Source organism: Berghia stephanieae, chromosome 6 (genome assembly GCF_034508935.2).
Source record: "Berghia stephanieae isolate SIO BIC M18660-M18661 chromosome 6, UCSD_Bste_1.3, whole genome shotgun sequence".
NCBI lineage: Eukaryota > Metazoa > Mollusca > Gastropoda > Nudibranchia > Aeolidiidae > Berghia > Berghia stephanieae.
Window position 1 is genome coordinate 35,388,657 of NC_088365.1, and position 18,665 is coordinate 35,407,321.

Consider the following 18,665-nt stretch of genomic DNA (forward strand, 5'->3'; position numbering starts at 1 on the left):
TCCACATTTTAAAGGCCTACATTATTATTTCAAATAGAAGACCAGAAAGTGTTGTTTTGTTTTGATTTTTACTTTATAAAGCAGACCACAATAATCTTTGTTACCGAAACCTAGTGGTTAGGCAGCAAAAAATACAACCCAAGAATCTCTCAAATTTCAAACCAGAGCCCAAGGGAAAAAAAAAAGAAGAGTAAACTAAGCCAATCACCATTGTTTTATTCTAATATATTATCTCTGTATAACCAGATGATTTAATGGATGGTTGCGAAAGAAATAGAGAGAAGAGAGAGAAAGAGAGAGAGAGAGAGAGAGAAGGAGGGGAGGGGAGTCATATCTACCAGAATGATTTATGAATTGACCTTTATGAATTCTATATCAAAAAAAGGAAGAAAAGAGAAATAGAAAGAAGGGCAAAGGGAAAGAGGGAGAGAGAGAGAGAGAGAGAGAGAGAGAGAGAGAGAGAGAGAGAGAGAGAGAGAGAGAGAGAGAGAGAGAGAGAGAGAGAGAGAGAAAGAGAGAGATACTAAAAAGGCAAAAGGAAAAGGCACCTACAACAGAGAAAAAAAATCTAGACCCATTTGTCCCTCCCCTTCCCCTAATCAAAGAACACCACTGGTCTTCTGTGTCAATTGCGACATTTGGTGCTATGCTGTCTGGCCCGACGTCATAAAAACGGGACCGTCACCTAATTTCACTAGACTGAGCACAGGTGATTTTGTGGCTTTGAGGAAAATGTTTGACATGGCAAATTCAGCTGAAAATTTCTGAGAAATTCTCAAAATCCCGGAATTCTGCAGATCCGCGGAAGATTATCATCACCGTTTTAAAAAAATAATTAGGTTTCTCTATAAATCTTTTATGTATGACAATGTTAATGATACCTAACAGTATTTATCATTAATGCTAATAATAATAATTTGTTGCATCTTTTTTTGGTATTCAGATGTCGATTGAATCAATTTTTAATGGCTTTCGATATATTTGACATGAGATCTCTGTTGTAATCTTTTTTTCTTCTTCTCCTTCTTGCTTTTAAATGTGCATACTGTTTGCTTGTATATATGTACAAGTTGCATCAAAAGAACAACAAATCTCCGCATTTTTTTACCACAAAATTTTTCGTCACTGGCATAATTTCACACTAAAAAAAAAGTTTTTGTAGGGGAAAAATGGCATTTTCCTGGAGGGACAGATAATATAATCTTTTATTAAGATCAATGAATAATTACAAATGTTGCTGCTTAAAGCTCAAAGAAATGAATAACAATAGTCAAATAGAATGGAAGCTTCAATTTCATTTTTAAAAACCTCCACATTATATGTATTTGAAAATTATCAGTTGACTACTGATATTCATTGGTGAATTATTTGAAATCGAGAACTCTTGGACAAGAGTAAGTAGTCCTTTAGAGCCATTCGGCCCATGGAGCTGGAGTTTATGCCAGTTTCTATAGCGTGAAACAGACAATAGCAATTGCTTGCTATCCTTTGGATAGGATGCTAGTCTATCAGAAAAAAATCTCGACTGCACCCGGGATCGATCTCAGTCCCTTTGTGTGTGAAGCGAGTGCTCTACCAACTGAGCTATCAAGACCCCCTGGACAAGAGTAGAGTGAGCAAAACATCATCCACTGATTTTAAGTTTGCAAATTAAAATAATTCTTTGAAATAAATCTATTCTGCCTGGAAAAATTCGAATCCAAAATGCTTACAAAATATTGACAAGATCTAAAACACATAATAGACAAAATAGGGAGATAATTCACAAGGGGATAAAAAAAGAGAAACAAAAAAAAACCCAACAAAATATAGAAATCTTGCTCCTGACTCAATTATGGAACCCAGCCAGAACTAGAGTAAAAGCTAGTAATGCGATTCCAGGACATGGACATAAAGTGACTTGGAATGAGACAAAAAGATGTAGCAATAGTAGAGGTCTAAAAAGTTCCTAAGAGATATTATGAGTATATTACATCTCTTACTTTTTTCCCTGCACATCGTAAAGCACCAGACGCTTGTCTAAACCAACCGAGACCATGAGATGATCATTGACAGGAGAGAATACAAGGTCAATAGCAGGGGCTTGGTGACATGTGTTAAATGAGTGAACCCGACTACGTGTGTTGGTATCCCAGAAGGCCACCACACAATCTTCGGATGCAGATGCTAATGACGACTTATGGTAGGGGTTATATCTCAACTGGTTTATAGTCTGTTGTTTGAGGATTGTAACAATCAAGGATGGAATGGAAGAAAATCTATAAGTAATTACATCTTTCATCCTACTTATAAAATTCAAATTAAAGACAATGTGAGATGTTTAAAACACCGTAAAAGGTTCTTTAGTATAAGGCAACCCATAACCAGATATACCTATAGAAACAAACAACAAACAGAAAAAAAGGAGAGAAACGAAAAACAAATAAAAAAAAAAAAAATAAAAATAAAAATTGAAATTAAAAAAATAAACTAATAAAGTATTAAAAACAAAATAGTAATAATAAAAAGAAACATCTTGAAATCTATTGAGATATGATGAAAAAATGTCAATTATCTCTATATTTTTTTAAAAAGTGGGTGCCATTTGGAGAAAAAATATCCATTCACTTCTCATTAAAAAAATGAATGTTTCTATTAATTTGCCATGAACAATATAAGTGAGTGGTTTCTAGTCCTGTGACTTTTGAATTTATCATCTTAATAAATTTCTCATGATGACCATTTTTATGAGTTGCACTAGTCACTTGGTACAAAAAAAAAAAAAAAATAGTGAGAAATTGACCTGTTAAGTTCAACAAATGACATTAAAAGACAATGTTTGTTGTTTAAGGTTCAAACCTGCGAAGACAATGGCTTGAAAGGACTGCTGGCTTGGCCTGTAATCGTGTTGTACAAAATAATCTGACCAGTTTGACAGCCAAACACAATATTCTTTTCATTCCAGTTCCATCGAGCCACAGTGATTGGAAACTTGTTACCCTGTAACAGCAATAATCAAAACTTCAATTATTTGGCTTAATTGACCAACAATGCATTTACGTTTGCTTCCTCATGGTATTTTGAATCACTTTTAAGGTCATTTTGCCATTTGGAAAATGGAAACTATTAGATAATCAAAAGACCATAGATCTGGGATTGACTTCAATTGACAAGTACAGAAGGAACAGTTAAGATAGAGGAACTACTTAACTACTGCAAAAAGAGAGCAGAAGATATGTGCAGTCTTCTGTGTTTTGACACAGGATTATGCCAAAGGGATACACAAATATTTATAATAAAATAATGGTATCAAAAACAAACTGAAGCACTCCAGTCGTAAGCATCTATTAATGATCACGGAACAATATTATTACATGTAATCAATTTACAAAATCTTTAATAATGTCTTGAAATTCACTTGTATGCAAAGCTCTCTCTCTCTCTCTCTCTCTCTCTCTCTCTCTCTCTCGCACACACACACACACACACATTATATAAAACATACCTATGGCATTCAACCTTAGTTTTTGTTTTTGTTTTTAAGGGTTTTACGGCGCTTGCAACACATTTAGGTTATATCAGCGCCAGTAAAAAGGAAGAAAATGGGATAGTAAAAAGTTCTAGAATTACAATTAAAGCATCCAAGAAAAAGTAAGACAAAGGGAACTGAGAACAAATAGGGATCAGATGTAGATTCCAAGAGCATACCATCAATGTACTTAGTTTGAGATCACCAATAAGTCTCATCCGGACACAAGCACAGCCCCCACTAAGAGGAACACACTCAAATGCTTACATTATAAATTATAACAAATATAACACATAACAGAGAGATGATTTACAAGGAAAAAAATATCATCTCCAATACAATAACTATGCATTTGACTGTTTCCCTTCCAGCTAGGACCCCGACCAGGGCCAGGACAAAACCAAGCAATCCCATTCTAAGACAAAGACAGAATGCAAGTTGGAAAACAGATATAGGGGGATAGAAGACACAATAAGTACCTCCCTGCCCACTATGGGAGCATTCAATCTTAATTTAAATGTTTCTAGATTATTGGTTAGTCAATTATATTTTGGCAAAGAATTCAATCATGATGATGATGATGAAGATGATAAATAAAATTGTTTGTAAAGGTGGTAATTATAATAACGCTTGTGATGGTGACAATGTCAGTGTGATGCAAATATAATGACAGAGTTGCTCAGTATCAACTAGCAGCAGGACGTAATTTTGATCCTCAAAATGCTGGCAAACAACAATAAAGTGTTAACAATGGTTGGATTTTGAACAAATACGATAATCATAACAACAGCAATTAGAATAATAATGATAATGATGACGATGATGACAATATTAATAATAATAATAATAATAATAATAATACTGATGATGATGATTTTTCAAAATAAAAAAACCTAAGCAATGATATCACATCAAACAAATGTCTGACACACACACACACACGTTATATATATATATATATATAATATATATATATATATATATATATATATATATATATATAGACCCATATCATCCAAGTGCCAAATGAGCAAAGTGGGGGTTAATTATTACCTTGACCATGAAAAAACCCCCCAGAAAGTGCTTAAAGTGGGATTTGACCCAGGGACCTCCCTGGTCACAGTGCAATGTAGCAATATCAAATTACTTTCTTTTACATGGTAACTTGGAACCGTTGTAAAATGAAAGCTCACTGTGAGTTGAATGCAGAGGTTTTAATATAAAAAGTTATGAATTTTTTTCCCCAACACAATATATTGCATAACTTTTATATGGGAATTTACCTCTAAAAAGTGTTTATTTAAAATGAAATTGTGCCATAACTTTGACATCAATCAAGATAAATCAATGAAATATATATATGCCAATGACTGGTGTGAAACAAACTATATCTATTTCTTGTGTAAATTCATTAAAATATGTTTTTACTTTATTACAACAACCAGGTGATGTCATATTATTTAGTAAAGTTAATTAGCAAGAAAAAAACCCCAAAACAATGGGCTTGTGAAAGCAATCAAATTATGTATTAAGATCATGCAGCAACCAAGTGATTTGTGTCAATGTCAGTGATGGCCACAGGCCATATGGGAGGTGGGGGGGTTGATATCTGGGTCAGAGTATATCACTTGATAGTGATTGTTAAACAATGGCTTAACCACCTGGCCCCGATAACAGTATAATAAATAAAATAAATTACACCTCCTGTGCAACACCATTGAATGCCACCCCCTAGGCATTCCATGAAAGAATATCGGTATTCTATTAAACAAATGTCAGAAGACAAAAGGAATCACAATTGTTGTCAAAAGTGAGCAATTGGGGGTTAATAAGTTTGCCTGAAGCGGGGCTTAAACCTGGGTCAAAAAGCAATGCCTCAATCACTTGGCCACCTTGCAACCCCCCCCCCCCCCCAAACAACAATAATAATAATAATGATGACAGTAATAACAATAATAATGATGACAGTGGCAGCTTACTGTAAATGATTTATGAAGTTTTTTGGTTTGCAGGTCTAAAATCTGCAATGACCCATCCTCACAAGCTGCAAACAAATATTTTGAAGCAAAGTCAACACAGCAGGAGGGAGCCTGGTGATATAGAACAAGTAAACTTCATGAAAATAATGCATAATTCTTAATTGTATCCATTAACAAATAGAAGAAATCTCAAGCAAGGAAAAAAAAAAAAAAATCAGAAAAATTCGAATATAATATAAAGAAATTATACCATGGAAGGACAATGATCAGTCAAAACGAATGAAAATTGTTCTTGTTCTCTGATTGGATAATTGCAAGGATGATGAAGAATCCCCCCCCCCCCCCACCCCCATCAAATAAAAAAGTAAAACAAACAAAAAAATAAATCTAATTCATGAGGGAAGTAGACGATTACTTACAGGAAGTTCAAATGATTGGGAAACAAAGGATGGTTTCTCAACTCCACTCATTACCCGCACACTAACATTTGGGCTGGATTTACAAGAGGAAGCCAACAATGTTCCTGCAAATGCACAGTAAACCCTATAGCAAAGTGAAAGCTTACAGAGAAAAAAATGATATTATTATTAGGTAACCTCATAAAGAAAGCTACAAATATCACACATATATTGTTCCCAAACAGTCACCTAAGTGAAGTCTCAAAAGTGCCTAAAAGAACAGTACATTTTAATAAAGATTAATAAATGTGATAATCCTCTCACAAGTTCAGCCATGAAATCGAGTCAAATTTTTAAAAAATCATTGGAATCGTTGTATGTATATTGAAATAAATATATGGATATCACTACTCACAATCATAATATAATCATTATACTATACACATGTCTACCTATAAACCAATATTTAGACTTTAGAACACACCATCATGGTTCCAACCCAAATCCTTCACACCATCTGTGGTGGTGAAAAATTGCTCCTTGAGAGTGAAGGAAGAGACATCCCAAATCTTCACTTCATCCCCGAGGGAGGCAAGCTGTGCCATGTCTGTCTTAGTCTTGGTTCATCCAATGAAATTAACAATGTTTGAAGAGCTGAACGACCTGATCAAAAAAAAAAAAAAAAAAAGGAATGGAAATCAATGCTAAAATTTGTATTAATTTTTTTTTAAAACAACCTAATTCAAATCATTAAATTCTCACATTTCATAATAAAAGTAAAAGAGGGGCAGAGGAGGATGAAGAAAAGAAGAAGCAGATGAAGGAGAAGAAGAAGAAGAAGAAGAAGAAGAAGAAGAAGAAGAAGAAGAAGAAGAAGAAGAAGAAGAAGAAGAAGAAGAAGAAGAAGAAGAAGAAGAAGAAGAAGAAGGAGGAAGAAGAAGAAAGAGAAAAAGCAGGAGGAGGAAGAAAAGGAGAATTAGGAGGGGGAGGAGGAGGAAAAGGAGGAATTTGAAGAACAGGGGTGGGAATGACAGGTAACAAAAAAAGGAGATGTGTTTTCTAACCAAGTCGATATAGAACATACCAATTCCAGCGAGAAGATCATGACCCATTCATGCGACTGTAAGCTATACTTATAAATATGAATTTCATTAAAATTTACTGAGAGGCAACCCAAAATGTCCACACCACGCTAGTAGGAATTTCAAACTCTGAAAGAGTAATCGCAACATACAAAATATTATCTTCTTAGGGTGGTACCATGTCATGTGTCATTCAAAGACAACACCTACCAGTATTGAAAGGTAGATAGTTTAAATCAGTCCTAGGTATTTTTTTTTCTTCTATTAGATATATCAGTGTTAGTTATACAGGGGGTTTGTTTTTCCTATTAGGGATAGTTAAAGTTAAAAGTACGGCTTTAAATTTTCTTAGGGTTATTTCCCTTAGCTCGTGGAACGTGCGGAAGGCCTCCCAGGAATGTTTGTAGTTGTAGTTCAAAGTTGTAGTAGTAGAGATGATGATGTGGGTGGTTGTAGCAAGGGCTATTGTTGGTGTGGTGGTCGTTGTAGAAGTGATGGTGGCGGGGATGAAAATGTGGGAGGACTTCTGTAATTTCACAGCCCAGCACGTCCAAAGAGGGGATTTTTAATTCTGTGCGTGTGTGTGTGCGTGGGACCCCCCCCCCCCTTTTTTTTTTTTATCGGGGACCCTCCTCAATCCTCAAACTCAACCAGTTAAAGTTAAAGTTAAAGTAGGGAGTTTAATAGAAATTTTAAATGTAACTCACACACTTGAAACCAATGTCATATGAAAGGACTGGCAACACAGATTACAAAACAGTTTAAATTTTGTTTCTATCTTGATTAGACACATATTTGAAACTCCGCTCTTTTAAACAATAATCCACATTCCAGAACATGGAATGTTTCCAAATGCACATAGAAATAAGGAAAGTTAATAAAATATCTATAAAAACATAAAATTAACCAACATTAAATCAGTTGTTACTACATAAACACAATATGCATCGACTTCGAAGTGGGTGTCATGGCCGAATGGTTTAGTCATCTGCCCTGAAGTTTTACCTGAATCGACGTTGCGGGTTCAAATCCTGGTTCCGCCACTTTAAAAAAAAAAAAATTCTGTCTTCTTTTTACAGAACGTTGCAAGGGAGAAATGTCCCATCCATCCTCCCCCCACCTCTTTTTTTTTTTTTTAAACTCTCTCTCTCTCTCTTGGTTCCTTTCTAGTTTCTAGCAAATTGTCATATTCTTCCCCACTCCAATCTCAAAAAGTGTCTAAAAAGAATAAATAATTAAAAAGCAAACAGAAATATTCAGAGAGCGACCAAATGGTCAGATAGAGGAGAAAAAAACAAACAATAATTTTTAAAAAAATAAAAACAATTTTAAGAAATTCATGCTCAGAAACGGAACAAAAGGCCAAACAAAAATGAGAAACGAATAAACTCGCACAAAAAAAAAAAAAGAGGTAGGGGGAGGATGGTTGGGACATTTATCCCTTGCAACGTTCTGTAAAAAGAAGACGGAATCTTAAAAAAAATAGTGGCGGAACCAGGATTCGAACCCACAATGTCGATTCTGGTAAAACTTCCAGGGCAGACGACTAAACCATTCGGCCATGACACCGACTTCGAAGTCGACGCATATTGTGTATATGTAGTAACAATTGATTTGATGTTGGTTAATTTTATGTTTTTATAGATATTTTATTAACTTTCCTTATTTCTATGTGCATTCGGAAACATTCCATATTCTGGAATGTGGATAATTGTTTAAAAGAGCGGAGTTTCAAATATGTGTCTGGGGATAACGAATTTTCATTATCCCCAGACATGGATTCATCTCCAATATCTCACTGAAACAATTGCAAATAATTCCCCTCTTTGATTTAATACATAAGAAGAGAATAAAAAAGGGTTTGAGAATATTTAAATGAAAAGATATAAACATGTTGCGCAATGACATAATGAGTTTATTTTTACCTCTGGCAATTTAACTGCATATAAATAAAATGGTAGATTGAAAAAGTTCAAATAAATTGAAATGGATTCTCTATTTTAATTTCTAAGGAAAGTTCTGGCTTTTAATACTTTAAAAAATTCGGCTGAACCACTTTGGATTTATTGCTATTTTACTATTACATCATTTGAACTGACAATTAATATAATTTCATTCCCCCACTCCCCCCCAACCCCCCTTTCTCTCTCAATGTGTAGGGGTGTCAAAATTTATAACTAGTAGAACTTCTTACCATAATAATTATTAAGGCTAAGGCCTTTAGAATGTGGATACAAATGATAATACACATATCTAAACAAATGGGAAAGAAACTTGATGACTTGATGACAACATAAAATGAAATCAAAGCAATTGGTATTTTTAAAATATCGATATCATTAATATCGAATTTCACAAAGATAAGAAAACGAACGTTTAAAACAAAAACCACAAAATGCCCATAAAAAAAGTTGGAAAGTATGTGTATTCAAAATAAAAATAAAGTAAATAATAGTACTGAAAATATTATGGACTAAATTTTAAAGAATACATAATTAAATTTAAAATATCGATATGAATATCGATATTGTCGGGCAGCCATGATGAGAAGATAATGTAAACATGGCATTTCGGCGCAGAGTTAAAAAGTGTCTGCGCATAGATATAGAGCCCTGAAATTTGGCATGAATAAAGTTTATATGTTATTCTAAAAACATGCGCTGATATGACCTTATTGTGTTGCAAGCGCCGTAAAACCCTAAAAAAAAAAACAAAAAAACAAAAACGCGGTAAATAAAAAATAAAAATGCATTTGAAAATTGCCAAATTTTAATTTCATACAACTTCTGGACTTTTTAATGGATTTTTCCTTAATTGGCACCATTTAAAAGGAAATTGAAAGACGAAAATAATGATACCAAAATATCTGCGAATATATAACGAAGTTATAGGTTCTTTAATTGAACCCCCCAAAACGCGAACGGCAATTTCCAGTCACAACTTTCCTATGGGCGAGTTGGGTCACAATTTGACTGCCACTCTGCTGACTCTGACTCAATTCATTGACTCAATGCCAATATCGAAACTGATGGGAAACACTTAAGTAAAACGCTGTCTGGCAATATTCGACAGCCTAAGTAATAATGTCGTAAGTCATAAGCGACAAACGCTCAGCAAATTGTCTTTGAAATTAGAAAAATCACACGGAACTGTGATTGATAAATGATAACGATGTCTGCTGGACCTTGTTATTTTTTTTTTTTTTGTTATGTTCTCAGTCAGTCTCAGAGATAGGCGGAGATTTTACACCTAGTTAGATTTTCATCATTGGAAATGGAGGAAGAACGAGGAGGAGGTGAAAAGGAAAAAGCTCACAAACTTATCAAGAACACAAAGTACAAAGTACAAAGAAGTGGAAATTTGTTTTAGTTAAAAGGATATTTATCTACCAAGTTGAAAAGTCGCACCAAGTGAGATTCGAGTCGAGGGTAAGAGAGCTCTTTTGTTGAACTTCCGTTACCTTGTCATGTTTCTGTATATAGAGCCAAGTTCAAAATATTTTGGTTCTTACATTTTTTATATCCTTTTTGTGGACACTTTGTTAAATATGATTAAACATCTTCTCTCTTAGATGGTTTTTGTAGTGACTTAAATGAATTTCACCCTTTAACACCTATAATATACGGGGGAATAAATTTTATAGAAGAGAACAAATATCATCGCAAGCCGATGCATTGTTTGGAACTAACCATTCGCCTGAGCGGTCATTTAGCCTACCAGTCTGACCCACAGAAGTTAGTAAACAACAACAAATAAATATGGCTGAGCATCCCAGTGACTTCCGCGGTAAACTTAAATGCAGACCATCTCCGAGTCCAAGAAACAAAAGACCATGCCCGTATTCTTCTGTATGTTTCTCTTACATTTACGATCCTATTATTATCAAATTAAAAGGCCCAATCTAGATAACTTACTTGACCTGACCTATTTGAATTTGAAACCAACGAGTATGATAAAGTAGGTATTAGATACTTTGGTAAAAAATTCAAATTGGATTGAGCTCAATGAAACCTATCTATATAATTTTAAAGTGCTTTTCAAGACGATTCTAATGATACCAAAATAGTGGAAATCAGATAAGCAGAAGAAAAGTTATGTTAGTTTAAAGGCTGAAAAATGGTCTTCTATTTGCCTTTGTTATTTACTGACGGACTTTGTGACCTGAAAATTGTTGCATTTCCGGTAGTAACCACCATTTGGATTTTAAAACTGGTCTAAAATGGCCGCTAAGATTTGAGTAAGGATTTTGCTGGAACGAATTTTATGGATGCGGTATACAACTTTGCCCTGAATTTAATTTTATATAAAAGTTAAGATGATAAATAAACGTGCCAGCATGAAATTTTTATTTACCAAGTTCTAATCTTTTAATTATCCAAAGCTAAATTATACCCTAAATTATCCATAATCAAAAGTTATACTAAATTGTCATTGATTTTAAAATAAACTACACCAAACGATAGAGTAATTTCTCCTGAAGAAAATAAGACATCAATCATTAAAATCCATCCATAAACAAAAAATCTATGGAACTTTTTCTGAGACCCATCACTCAAAAGTCCAAAAAATCGGGTCACAGCCACTAGCCCATTTATTGGCTCCCTGCTGGAGGGCCAAATGGACGTTTACCAAAGTGATAGACGTCTAGGTAGCGATGACAATGTCAATTGCCAAGGACCTTGCTTTGACAATTGTCAAATCGTCAATTGCCAAGGACTGCCAGTTCGTCTACGCAGGTGTACTTATAACTGCCACAGAGTGATGTTATTAATCTTGATTTTCTCATTTTCTCTCCCATTTTCTCTCACACTCTCCGTCTATGTTCCATTTTTTTCTCTGCTCTAACTCTAAGTTAACTCTAACTCACTAACTCTCTATTCTATGATGTATCGAGTGACTTAGTTTAGTACTACTAGATAGATAGTGTGTGTGTTTCTCTGTCATTTTCTCCTTTCTCTCTCTCTCGCTCATTCCCTCTTTTAGTCACGGACGGTGCCAGTTAGTAAATCGTCAACTATCTAGATACTATTAACTGACCACGGACCGATGACAATTAATATTTACTCTCATACTCATACTCATTTTCTTTATTTCTCAGATCTTCTTTCTCTCTTTTATTTTGTCTTTTCTCTCTATTTCCTCTTTTTGCAACTATTTACTATTAACTGCCACGGAGGCCTCCCGAAAGCTCCTCGTGCTAAGGGAAACAACTCAAATATTCCCACAACTAACCCAAAGAAATAATAAAACCTAGTACCTTTAACTATCCCTAATTGGAAAAACAAACACCCTAGCACCTATACTAAGACTTATGACTAACCCTAATAGTAATAGATAAAAAAATCCTCTGACATCGAGCTGACCCTAATAGGAAAAAAAACTCCCATATATTGACAAATTGAATAAATAAACGCAGGACAAAAGATCCATGGTGAAAATACAAATTGAAAGAAATGCTAGCAAGAGGAGCTTTAGGAAGGCCTTCTGTACTGCGAATAATGATTTCCTCTATTTGCAGTGTAGTCTAGTACTGTGAATAATGATTTCCTCTATTTGCAGTAGTCTAGTACTGTGAATAATGATTTCCACTATTCCCAGTAGTACTGCGAATAGTAGATAGCAATCATTTTCGTTATTCGCATTAGTACTTTGAATTTTTTACCAAATGTCCTTCTATTTGCCTTTGCTATTTACCGACTGTTAAATAATGATATGGACGTCAGTGTAGTTCGTTTGATAAGAAGTTTATTGGACTGAAGATAGGATAGATGCTCGCCATGGAGTTATCGAGTAAAAGAGAGAGAGATAGCTGTAGTATCGATTACCTTTCATACTGACATAGTCGGTAATCGCACTCATCCTCACATTCATACTAACTATCCTTTCTTTTTTCAAGATTATTTTGTCATATAATCGTTGAACCAAGCAGGTTGCTTTTTTTCACGAGTAGGCCTCGGTGCGGTAGTGGTCGTAGATGTTTCATGATCAGGCCAAGTAGATGCTGTTGCAGATGCAGTTGCAGATGCTTCATGTTGGGGGGTGTTGGTGTTAGATTCCGAAACATCTGTTGTTGAGGTGTATGGGTTTATATCTCTCCTGTTCCTTGTGTATGATTGTCCATTTTCACCAATCACGTCATATGACCTAAAATCGCGTGTTTGAGTCACATTTCCTTTCTTCCACACTTTTTCTTGTAGAGGTCTGTAGTATACAGATTGACCTCTTGTTAGTGGTACTAGTTCGGTTTTGTTTTTATCATAGTGTGTTTTGACTGATTGTCTACGTTTTTGACGTCTGAGTTTGAGTTGAGGATCGTTGTATTTGTGTTTGAGTTCGTTTTTGTTGTTATTGTAAGTTGGAACGAGAGATCTGGTGTTGCGTCCGAAAACAAGTTGTGTTGGACTCACCCCGATGTCTTGTCGTGGGGTGTTACGAATTTCCAAAAGTCCTAAGTATGGATCAGATTCGGTGTGTACAGATTTTTTCATGAGACGTTTGATTGTTTTCACAGCTGCCTCTGCTTTGCCATTGCTTTGGTGGTGTCCTGGCGAGGATTTTAGATGAATGATTTTCCAATTTTTCATGAATTTACGAAAATTGTCCGCAGTCTGAAATTAGAGTTTTGGGAATTCCATATCTGGCGAATTGTTGTTTCAGTTTGGAGATCGTATGAGATGTTGTTGTTGAGGACATGTATTCGACTTCGATGAAATTGGAAAAGTAATCAACGTAAATCAGATATTGTCGGTTTCCGAACTCCATGAAATCAATTCCCACCTTTTCCCATGGCTTGTCACCTTCGTCATGTTGATGGAGCGGTTCTTGACAATTTTTTTGCTTGTGGCGTTGGCATGATTCGCATGCTTCGACCATTTGGATGAGATCTTGGTTTATGTTAGGCCAAAACACAGTTGAGCGAGCTCTTCGTAAAATAGAATCTTTGCCTAGATGAGATGAGTGAAGTCTCATCTTTATTTCCGCTCGAAGTGCAGGGGAAATTATAGTACGTTCTCCTTTCAGGAGTACACCTTTGTCATTGTCTAGCACGATAGTATCCCTGAAATCGAAGTATGGTTTTAGTTCAGGTCTTAGTTTCATTTTGTCGGGCCATCCATTCTTTACATAATTGGCCATTTCCACGAACACAGGGTCATTGTCTGTTGCTTCCTTTATAGTTTCTATCACCATATCACGAATTTGGGTACAGTTAATCACAGTCATTTCTATTTCCTCACTTTCTTTTACGTACGCACGACTGAAAGTGTCTGCTAGAATCAGTTCATCACCTGGTATGAATTTGAAGGTAATGTCATATTTGTAGATACGCATCATGAGATTCTGAAGTCTTTTTGGTGCCTGAGCGAGGGGTTTGTTCAGAATGTTTCCTAGCGGTTTGTGGTCATTTTCAACAGTTACGTGTCGACCATACGTGTACTGATGAAATCTCTCTAGTGCTACAACGACAGCAAGTAGTTCTTTTTCTATTTGCGCCCAGTTTTGTTGAGTTTTTGTTAAAGCGCGAGATGCAAATTCGATTGGTTTTCCTTCTTGAAGTAGAACTGCGCCTAAACCATCTTTGCTGCTATCTACTTGCAGAGATAATGGTTTGCTTGCGTCGAAGTATGAAAGTGCAGTTGCTTCGGCTACTTTCACTTTGATTAGTTCGAAGGCATGTTGGCATTCTGGTCGCCAAACGAAGTCATTGTTTTTCTTTGTTAGTGCACGAAGTGGCTCAGCTGTTTGTGATAAGTTTGGAATGTATTGAGCGAGATACTGAACTACACCGCAGAATCGTCGAACACCTGGAATGTCTGTCGGAGCAGGCATGTTTGTGACTGCTGTTACTTTCCGAGGATCGGGTTTGATTCCATCTGAGCTTATTATGTGACCTAGAAATTGTATTGATTCTTTCTTCTGTTCTGATTTGTCGTCATTCAATCGTATTTTTCCTTCACATCGTTGTTTCATCAGCGTGATGTTTTTGTCGTGGTCTTTCTCTGCTTCATTTTTGTCATTGCCACAACCGAAAACAACAATGTCGTCTGCGACGTTGGTACATCCAGGAAGTCCTTCTAGGTGTTCGTTCAAACGTCGTTGGAAGATTTCACTACTCACTGACAGACCGAAAGGCAAGCGTTTCCATCTGTATCTTCCAAACGGGGTAATAATTGTAGTCATGTCAGCTGAAGCTTCATCCAGTTTTACATGGAAATACGCGTCTCGGACGTCATACTTACTGAATACTTTTGCATCTTGAAGCAGTGGTAAGACATCATCTAGTGTTTTGAGTTTGTAATGCTCTCTCATCAGAGCTTTATTCAGTGGAAGCGGATCTATGCAGATTCTAACCCTTCCATTTGCTTTTTCTACAACAGCCATTTGGCTGACCCATTTAGTTGGCTTTTTTACCGGTTCAAGTATTCCTCTATCGACAAGAGATGTCAATTCGTTTTCCACTTTGTCTCTAAGTGATAGTGGTATGTTTCAACATGGGAGTTGCCTAGGTTTCGCGTCTGGCTGTAGTTTTAATGATGCCGTGCCAAGGTCTCCAATAGAATTGTCAGTTTTCACACTTCTAATGAATTTGTCATTGTTCACTGATATCAATTTCATTTGCTTCATTGTCTCAAGTCCTAATAAGCATGTATATTCATTTTCTACAACAATGAATTTGACAATGTGTGTCTCTTTAGTTTTGGGATTTGTTAATTTTAACTTTGCTTCGCCATAAGGCATCATCTTGTTTCCATCCCACATTACTAACTGTTTTTTAGTCGGTTGTATCTGTTGTGTGTAGACATACTTTCTGCAGATAGTGTTCACTTCAGCTCCACTATCCAATTGGAATGGCACTTTCTTCGAATTTATTTTCATTTGAGCCGTTAGCGCTTTGTTTTTATTTTGGCTGATAGCCATCACGTAATGATCATTGTAATTACAATCATCGCTGCAGTCAGTGTCATAGTCATATTCATCCCTGACTCCACGTACAACAGCCTGTCTTGACCTGCATTTCTCTTGGAAATGATTTCTCTTCTTGCATTTTGTGCAAGTTTTGTTATAAGCAGGACATTTTTCTTTTATCCTTTCATGGCTCCGGCCACAGAACTTAGAATCTGTTATCCAATTCGATCGTTTATGTTGGTTTGAATTGACGATTGTGGTGACCATGGTGCTCGATGATGAGGTTTTCCTCTGGCTCTCGTGTCTAATTTGTTTATCTTTATTTCTGGTCTTATTGTTTTCATTTGTGTTGTCGTGGACTCATTAGTACGACATATGAGGATAGTCTTCTCTATGTCAAGGTCAGGTGTTTGCAGAAGGAGTTTTCGTGTTTCCTCACACCGTATTCCCATAACAATTCTGTCTCTGAGCAGAATCCTCAAGTTGTCCATATTGACATGTTTTGACCAGTTTTCTCAACTCTGAGATGTATCCACGGCCTGTTGTCGGCTGTTGAATATGAAGCGCTCATAGCATTCATTTGTTTTGCCAATACAGAAAGATTCAAATTAAGACGTTATGTCATCAAGGGTGCGATGATCTTCATCAGTTGTAAATTTGAATCCATCATAAACATTCATAGCTTCTCTGCCGATGCAGGTGAGGAGAGTCGCTATGCGTATCCGTTGTTGTCCATTATCAAGTCCAGTTGCAATTTCATAGTTTCGCCAATCTCGTTTGAAGTGTCTCCAGTTAGTGGCGATATTTCCTTCCATATTGAGAGGTCTCGGTGGCGGAATCGACTTGTTCGTCGAGTCATTCCTACTGGAACTCGCACTACGATTTGAAGCCATAGTTGAGATTGCTGCAAATCAAGGGATATAATCATAAGATATGACCTCCAGTCATAAATTGTTTTAGTTGTCTCCCTTTGTTAAAAAAAAATTTTTTGACGGGTTTTGGGTAGAGTCGTCTTCTTGTATTTATTGGGTTGTGCCCCTTGTAACAGTAACTTCGTTTTGTTTGTTGGCTATCGATAACAGGTCATGTACACTATAAATAACACGTATGAGGCTTAACTCATCTGATTTATAGGTTTATATAGTTCACTGTACTGTTCACAATAACAAGAAGAATCCCACCGCTGCCACCATGTTAAATAATGATATGGACGTCAGTGTAGTTCGTTTGATAAGAAGTTTATTGGACTGAAGATAGGATAGATGCTCGCCATGGAGTTATCGAGTAAGAGAGAGAGAGATAGCTGTAGTATCGATTACCTTTCATACTGACATAGTCGGTAATCGCACTCATGCTCACATTCATACTAACTACATCAACACCGACTGACTTTGTGACCTGGAAATGTTGCATTTCCGGTAGTAACCACCATTTGGATTTCGAAACTGGCCTAAAATGGCTGTTAGGATTTGAGTAGGGATTTTGATGGAACGAATTTCAGGAATGCGGTATTCGACTTTGCCCTGAATTTAGTTTTATTAAAAAGTTAAGATGTTAAATCATGTGCCGTCACTGGAATTTTTATTTACAAATTTCAAATTTTTTAATCACCCAAAGCTAAATTATATCCTATTTTATCCATGATCAAAAGATATACTAAATTGGCATTGATTTAAACATGACATAAACAACACCAAACGACATTGTAATTCCTCCTGAAGAAAATAAGACATATCTAAATCATTAAAATCCATCCATAAACGAAAAATCTATGGAACAAGTAAATTAAAATAGTGAGCAAGTGTATCAATTTTGATGAAATTGGCAGAAATATTCTTCAATTAATTATCTATCTAGGTTTTGTCCTGGTCCTTGTCTGGGAAGGAAACAGTTAAATGTATAGTTATTGTTTTATGAGATGATATTGTTTCCCTTGTATATCATATCTCTGTTATTGTTATGTATTGTTATATATTACATAAATATATATATATATATATATATATATATATATATATATATATATATATATATATATATATATATATATATTATAGATATATATAATATTTTTTAATGTATAATACAAGCATTTGAGTGTATTCCTTTAAGTGGGATCCTGTGCTTGTGTTTGGATGAGACTTTTGGTGATCTCAAACTAAGCACTATGATAATGTTCCATATTTGTACCATTGCCCTTTGTCTTACTTTTCTTGTGTGCTTTTAATTGTGTAAATATCTATATATTTTTACTATCCCATTTTCTTCCTTTCTACTGGTGCTGAAAAGACCTTAATTAATGTGTTGCAAGCACCGTAAAACCCTTAAAAACAAACAATATCACATGTGATATGTAGTTTTGCCAGTTCTTGTGCTTTATGTCTATGTGTTTGGTGGCAAACTTGGTGGAAATTTTGATAGGAGAAAGTCCTATTTTTGTTTCAAATTTCTATTTTCTGACATTCTGATTCCACTTTTGGATTTTGTAGGGTTGGCAAGTCTGACTCCACATGTGTCAGAGGCATAGCTAGTGCTTTTATAGTTTAAAGAAAATGATATGTGATGATTTTGGTTTTTGAAACATACAGTGCAACTTCTGGATAACGACACCCCTGAATAATGACAACCCCTGGATAGCGACATTGACCTCTGGTCTCGATTTTATTTTTTGCTATATATTATTTGTATTAAAGACCTCAAAATAGGGACATACATATTAGTAAAATCCCTGTTATATTAGTTATCGGCAGTTAATGTCAATGCTTCATACCCAAGAATTGTCATCTCGTACTCT

General features: G+C 35.5%; 2 protein-coding genes across 5 annotated transcripts in view; one reads left to right on the top strand and one right to left on the bottom strand.

Moving 5' to 3' along the window:
• LOC144974947 (uncharacterized) overlaps positions 1 to 10,422 on the bottom strand; it is a 44,314-nt gene extending 33,892 nt beyond the window's left edge. The window contains exons 1-6 of one of the 3 annotated variants that reach the window (XR_013645835.1): positions 10,357 to 10,422; positions 6,370 to 6,548; positions 5,907 to 6,010; positions 5,488 to 5,598; positions 2,839 to 2,979; positions 1,983 to 2,212 (exon numbers count right to left, since the gene is read on the bottom strand). Coding sequence is in view for 2 of the 3 variants with exons in the window: in XM_078918488.1 (XP_078774614.1) it covers positions 1,983 to 2,212; positions 2,839 to 2,979; positions 5,488 to 5,598; positions 5,907 to 6,010; positions 6,370 to 6,490 (707 nt within the window). In the remaining variant the exon portion in view is untranslated. The remainder of the gene's footprint in view (positions 1 to 1,982; positions 2,213 to 2,838; positions 2,980 to 5,487; positions 5,599 to 5,906; positions 6,011 to 6,369; positions 6,549 to 10,356) is intronic. The other 2 variants (XM_078918488.1, XM_078918486.1) reach the window with 2 other exon arrangements.
• Positions 10,423 to 10,694: 272 nt separating this feature from the next.
• LOC144974955 (ADP-ribosyl-[dinitrogen reductase] glycohydrolase-like) overlaps positions 10,695 to 18,665 on the top strand; it is a 36,893-nt gene continuing 28,922 nt past the window's right edge. Inside the window, exon 1 of one of the 2 annotated variants that reach the window (XM_078918499.1) lies at positions 10,695 to 10,815. In XM_078918499.1, the coding sequence (XP_078774625.1) occupies positions 10,726 to 10,815 (90 nt within the window). In that variant the 5' untranslated portion in view covers positions 10,695 to 10,725. Of the gene's footprint in view, positions 10,816 to 11,157; positions 11,240 to 18,665 lie in introns of those variants that run through there. The other variant, XM_078918500.1, reaches the window with a different exon arrangement.